General features: G+C 36.0%; 1 protein-coding gene across 1 annotated transcript; it reads right to left on the reverse strand.

The window, feature by feature from the left end:
- Window positions 1-2,598: 2,598 nt before the first annotated feature.
- Window positions 2,599-3,522, reverse strand: LOC138906494 (uncharacterized). Its single transcript, XM_070195419.1, has 3 exons — window positions 3,386-3,522; window positions 3,027-3,238; window positions 2,599-2,957 (listed from the first exon to the last, which is right to left on the reverse strand). The coding sequence occupies exons 1-3, from the start codon at window positions 3,520-3,522 to the stop codon at window positions 2,599-2,601; spliced, it is 708 nt and encodes a 235-aa protein (XP_070051520.1).
- Window positions 3,523-6,779: the final 3,257 nt, after the last annotated feature.

The raw sequence follows: 6,779 nt of genomic DNA on the forward strand, positions 1-6,779 counted from the left end.
TTTGGTCTTGAGAAAGCTAAATTGGGCAAAACTACTCTCTGACCGAGAGGTATTGAGTGGGTAATTTAGAGTTGATAGCTATAATACACCTCTGTCAGCAAAACAAGCATTAAAGTCTTTATCCCATTAGGAAAACACTTAGGCAATGGTCACAGCCCTAGGCTTTTTATCAATTTGAAAAAAACCCAAAAATAGTTATCTCTAGTCTTATTTCTTTAATTTGCAATCAATAGAGTAAAATTAGAAATAGAAAATCAATATTTTTGTGAAAGTGAAATCTCGATAATTCAATCACGCGCATTAAGATATATACCCCTAACTCCCATCTTAGCTCCATGTGGATTTGACCCCGACTCTTAGTTGGGTTTTTATAATTACAAACGACCGTTTCATATCTCTATTGAGGTTTGCAATTGGACGTGATCAAGCATACGCTTAGTCGCATTTATGTTGGTAATGTCATTACTGATTATCAGCATATCATCCACATATAAGCAAAAAATGACTATGTGATTTGTAACATTTTTAATGTACACACATTTATCACATTCATTTATCTTAAAACCATTTGACAACATTGTTTGGTCAAATTTCGCATGCCATTGTTTGAGTGCTTGTTTTAGTCTGTAAAGTGACTTAACAAGTCTACATACCTTCTTTTCTTTACCTGGAACCACAAACCCTTCAGGTTGTTCCATGTAAATTTCTTGCTCCAAATCTCCATTTAAGAAGGCCGTTTTAACGTCCATTTGATGAATTTCAAGACCAAATACCGCAACTAATGCTACTAACGTTCGTATGGATGTAATTCTTGTAACTAGAGAGTATGTATCAAAATAGTCAAGACCTTCTCGTTGTCTATACCCTTGGACCACAAGCCTTGCCTTATATTTGTCTATAGTATCATCATCTTTCATTTTCCTCTTAAAAATCTATTTAGAATCCAATGTTTTATTGCATAGAGGAAGATCAACTAATTCCCATTTATGGTTGTTCCGTGTGGATTTTATTTCAATATTGACTGCCTCTTTCCAAAATAATGATTCGGAAGAAGACATATCTTCTTTAAATGTTCGAGGCTCATTTTCTAATAAGAAAGTCACAAAATCTGGTCCAAATAAAGTAGACGTTCTTTGACGTTTACTACATCTTGGATCTTCCTTATTGTACGTACTTTATTTTGTTTCTTCCAGAGGGCATTTAGATCCTTCACTAATTGACTCACATTCCTTTTTATACGGATATATATTTTCAAAAAATTCAGCATTATCTTATTCTATAACTGTATTATTATGAATGTTGGGATTTTCTTATTTGTGAACCAGAAATCGATATGCTTTACTATTTGTTGCATATCCTAAGAAAACATAATCAACAGTTTTCAGTACTATCTTTACAATTTTGGATTTAGGAACTTTCACTTTTGCCAAACACCCCCACACTTTAAAATAATTCAAGTTCGGCTTTCTTACTTTCCATTTTTCATATGGAATGGATTGTGTTTTGCTATGCGGTACTCGATTTAGTATCCAGTTAGCCATAAGAATGGATTCCCCCCACAAATTCTATGGTAAACCAGAACTTATAAACAAAGCATTCATCATCTCCTTTAATGATCGATTCTTTTTTTCCGCAATCCCATTGGATTGGGGCGTGTAAGGGGCCGTTGTTTGATGAATAATTCCATATTCTAAACATCTCTCTTCAAAAGGAGATTCGTATTCACCACCCCTATCACTTCTTATCATTTTTATTTTCTTGTTAAGTTGCGTTTCAACTTCATTTTTGTATTGCTTGAATGCATCTATTGCTTCATCTTTACTATTAAGTAAGTAAACATAGCAATATCGAGTACTGTCGTCAATGAAAGTTATGAAATACTTATTTCCACCGCGAGATGTTATTGACTTCATGTCGCAAATATCTGTGTGAATTAAGTCTAAAGGATTTGAATTGCTTTCAACTGACTTATAAGGATGTTTGACATACTTAGGATTCCACACATATTTGACATTTTGATTTGTCGCATTCAAACTTAGGCAATACTTCCAAATTAATCATTTTTCGCAAGGTTTTATAATTGACATGTCCCAAACGTATATACCATAAATCATTTGACTCAAGTAAGTAAGAAGAAACAGAAATTTTATTATTGTCAATAACCATTACATTCAGCTTAAAAAGGCCCTCAGTAAGGTAACATTTTCCTAAGTACATCTCATTCTTACTTATTACAACTTTGTCTGAAAACAAAAACACACTTAACCCGTTCTTGACGAGAAGTGAAATAGAAACTAAGTTCTTCCGTATTTCAGGAACATGACAAACGTTGTTTAGAGTCACCGCTTTGCCAGAGGTCATCTTCAGGAATATCTTTCCATAACCTTCAATTTTAGCCGTTGCAGAATTTCCCATAAAACCGGTCTCGTCGGGTCCAGGGGGAGCATATGAAGCAAATGCTTCTCTAACAACACAAACATGGCGGGTGGCACCAGAATCAATCCACAACTCCTTAGGATGTCCTACTAAGTTGCATTCAGATAACATAGCACACAAGCCATCAATATCATCATTATTTTCAACGATATTTGCTTGACCCTATTTCTTCTCTTTCTTTGGAGCACGACATTCTGCAGTTTTGTGTCCAACCTTTTCACAGTTGTGGCAGTTTCCCTTGAATTTCTTCTTGCTGGGATAGTTGTTTGGTCCAGAAGACTTCTTCCGCTTATTTGGATTAGTTGGAGCAGTTTCAACAATATTTGCTCTCATAATTATTGAGTTCCCACGTGTCTTCTTTTCTGCAGCTTTATTATCCTCTTCGATCCTCAATCGAACAATGAGATCTTCAAGTTTCATCTCCTTGTGCTTGTGTTTCAAGTAGTTCTTAAAGTCCCTCCATAAAAGAGGCAACTTCTCAATCATTACTGCAACTTGAAATGCCTCATTGATGACCAAACCTTTAATGAAAAATTCTTAATTAGTAACAAAATTAATACTTTCAACAAAAGCATTAATTCGGATTATACCTTCAGCAAGGAGATCATGAATTATAACTTGCAGCTCTTGAACTTGGGTAATGAAAGCCTTGCTGTCTACCATCTTATAGTCCAAAAACATGGTTGCAACAAACTTTTTCAAACCGGCATCCTCGATTTTATACTTCTTTTTCAATGCATCCCATAGTTTTTTAGAAGTTTCTGCATTACTATAGACGTTGTAAAGATCATCCTCCAGTCCGCTAAAAATATAATTCTTGCACAAAGAATCTGAGTGTTTCCATGCCTCAGTCATAATAAAACATGGATTATCAGGAGTTGATTACGGCAGAACCGGAACGTCCTCCTTGATGAACTCCTATAGACTCAAAGTAGTCAAATAGAAGAACATCTTTTGTTGCCAATGTTTGAAATCAATCTCGAAAAAATTTTCGGGCTTTTCCGCCGGAGCCGGTGGTGGCACAGAATGACTGGAAGTAGCAACATTGCTCGTAGAGCCAACCACGTGTGTTACTGTTTCTGTCATTTCTGTTAACAACAAAACAGAAACAAAATTAATTAACGGTGAAGTATTTAAAATCTTCAAACCAAATAACTTTAACATAAACAGATTAAATACCACGGTGAAGATTTTATTTCTTCAAACCGAATACAGAACGGGTAGAAAATCATAAAGATTTTAATCTTGTAATGTCAACCAAGGAGTAGAAAATCCAAATATTTTAGTCTCCAAACTGAGAGTAGAAATCACTAGGATTTAGTCTCCCAGAAACAGAATATAAGATGAATACGGAAAAAAATATTTAAGTTCCTTAAGTTTGTTAGTATTCTGTATTTGAAAATATATTCAAAAAATGGAAACAATGTAAAACCAGAAATGCAGAAGAAAAGAATTAATCCGAGCTCACTGAAGAACAGAATTATTTTCTCTCATGATAGAACGGATAACCTCACTAGTGTAGCGGTACTTCAAACCGTAGTGACAATGAACGTAAAGAATAGTAGTAAATCACACTTACTACTTTCTTTTCTGTTAAAACAATGCAGAAAGAAGAAGGAGAAATCAGAATTTTCGTAAGGAAAATCTGAGGGAATAGTCTGCTATTTATGGCCAACATGTTGAGTTTAAACGAAGAGATGCAACTCTTCAGAATGTCTGTTATGACTGTTCGCATAAAACGGCCATTACGTAAGTGGCTATTTACGCAAAATAAAATGGGAAATCAAAACGCGGAGGAAAATTAATTTACCGTTACAAGAACGGCTAATTTGGATTAAAAGAATATTACGTTAATCTTAATATTAATAAATAAATTTGGTCCAAAAAATTAATCAATCAATCATTTGACCGAATCTGAATCCGTCGAAGTCGTGCGACGACGACAGCGCGAGGCTTGCCTTCTTCTTAACTCTTTAAGAGTTAGAAGAAGTGCAATTGTATATATATACTCATCAAAAGTCTTTTCCTCCTCCAATATGGGACAATGTCCCTTTGTCAAGGAGGGAAAATCAAAATTTTATTTTTTCCCTCCATTTCCCATTCAACCTCTTTTAAGCTCTAAGAAGCTTAAACCCAAAATTTGTCTCGTCTTGAAGCTTATATTGTTAAAGATAGGACACTTTTATTTGTTGTCTAAGGACTGCTGTAATAACTAACCATTATGGTGGTCTTGCTTAATCAGTTTTCTTGGTTCTCTCGTTTGCTAATTCGAGAGCTTTTCTCAAATTTTTGCCAGGATAATTGGAAAGATTTCATCATTGTTTCAGGTAGGTGAAGATCAGTTTGGTCATAACTTATATGCTAGCTGATGACTTAAAAGAGAACCGTGTTAATAATTCAGGTATCTGTTTTGATCCCAAGGCAAGGACAGCCTTGGCCTCCTGTCAACTTAAGATCAGATGGTGAGAGTGAGTTCATTTTTCCAAGTGCTGAAATGCTCGTTACTGAAGCAGAGCTAGCCAAATATCTCATTCAGAAGGTAAATAAACTTAGCTTTCTCTAGGCTGAAAACTAATTGTACGAAAGATGTCCTAGTGCGTTTTTCATAGACGAGAGGTATCGATTCAATTGGTGAGATAGCCCTCTTTCAACTGGATTGATCGGGATGCTTATAGTGGTGTGAGCTGATAAGAGAGCAAATATGCTCTGCTCCACTTAAGGCAGCGAAAGCAGGCAAAAATCTTGCTGCCGTGGAGATTGCAAAGAAAGCAGATTGCATTCTTTGTTACGACCCCAATCTAAGATTTGCATTTATGGCCATCAGCAGAGGCTGCTTGGAAAGGCATCATGAGCACTTGGGAGCAAGCTGGCATACATAATCAAAGGTAAATGCGGCATACAAACAATTTAAATCAATGCTTTTGCAGTAAAAGTCCTTTATCTTGTGCTTGCATGGAAATAGCAGACAAGCAAGGACGAAATCACTTTGTTAACTGATGGTGAAAATGCATTTGATGACAATGTTGTGATAACTAAACTTTTCAACCAGAATCTTAAGCTTTTGATGGTAAATGAAGGGGGAGAGGGCTGCAGATACTACACCAACGTTAGGGTTATAATATTTGCAACTTGGGTATAAAATCAGTAACACTTTAAGAGCATCACTTCTGATATTGTTATCACAAATTATAATATGCGAAGATTTAGGTATTGGGGTTGCTCAGTCTAGCTCAGGTATTGTTATTTCTCAAAGAAAATATGGTTTAGACATTCTTGAGGAGACAGGGATGATAGGTTGCAGACTTGTTGACACTCCGATGGATCCGAATTCCAAACTTCTGCCAGGACAGGGGGAGCCGCTTAGCGATCCTGCAAGCTATATGCGGCTGGTTGGTAAATTAAATTATCTCACAGTGACTAGACCCGACAAGACTACATTATACATATCTGTAAACTAACAGCTAGCATTAGTGTTAGTATGGTATCTTTTATTCATAGATGGCTATTACTACCTAGAGTTTGACTGCATTCTTGGATTCGATCTTATTTTATCTTGCTATTATTCCTACTTGTTGCAATTATCTTTTCTTTTTCAGTCGTTCTCTAGCCGAGGGTCTATCGGAAACAGTCTCTCTGCCCTTCCAGGAGTAGGGATAAGGCTGCGTACATATTACCCTTCCCAGACCCCACTTGTGGGAAACTACTGGGTTTGTTGTTGTTGTATTCATCTTGGCAGGGAAGATAAATTTTTGCAAGAGTTTCACAGAAGAGTAGGTAGAGTTAAACTTGAGGCTGTCGACACCACAGGGGCAGATGATGCATGAGTTGGTGGAGTTCTAAACGCCTCGGCCTCAGATTCATAGGTATAATTTTTAATAGTTCACTATACTGAACATTGTGTAACCAACTTTAAGCCATAAAGTTGTATTTATGGGGCAAGCTTTAAATTGTCTTTGAATTTTGGCTGCCAGAAGAGAAGAAATTAAAGAAAGCCCTATTCTTTGCAAATGGATGTGGAACTATTACTGTAACACAAAAAGGAGCTATTCCTACTCTTTCTACAAAAGAAGATGTGCTTAAAATTTTGGATGGTGCCACAGCTGAATGATCACATAGAGGTCTATTTTTGAAACTCCATAGGAGATGATCTAAGTCTGGTCCTCGGCAAAATTATCCAGAAATTGTTTTTTTCATATGTTTATCCTCACTCCTCGTTTTATTTGCACAGCTTGTGGTAACATTTGATACTAGATGTTAACACATGCTATAAGTAATTTTTATTATGCAAACTCGTTTTGATCTTCAAGAACACAAAAGCTTTGTGTTTTCAGGACTTCTATCCC

The sequence above is a fragment of the Nicotiana tomentosiformis genome, chromosome 1 (assembly GCF_000390325.3).
Source record: "Nicotiana tomentosiformis chromosome 1, ASM39032v3, whole genome shotgun sequence".
NCBI lineage: Eukaryota > Viridiplantae > Streptophyta > Magnoliopsida > Solanales > Solanaceae > Nicotiana > Nicotiana tomentosiformis.

Bases quoted from the DNA above. Each gene is read 5' to 3' on its own strand.
- LOC138906494 (XM_070195419.1), bottom strand. From the start codon at position 3,522: ATGACAGAAACAGTAACACACGTGGTTGGCTCTACGAGCAATGTTGCT. The intron at 3,239-3,385 runs GTTCTTCTATTT...TTATATTTTTAG, and splicing joins AAACATTGGCAACAAAAGAT to CGGACTGGAGGATGATCTTT. The intron at 2,958-3,026 runs GTATAATCCGAA...TTTTCATTAAAG, and splicing joins TCATGATCTCCTTGCTGAAG to GTTTGGTCATCAATGAGGCA.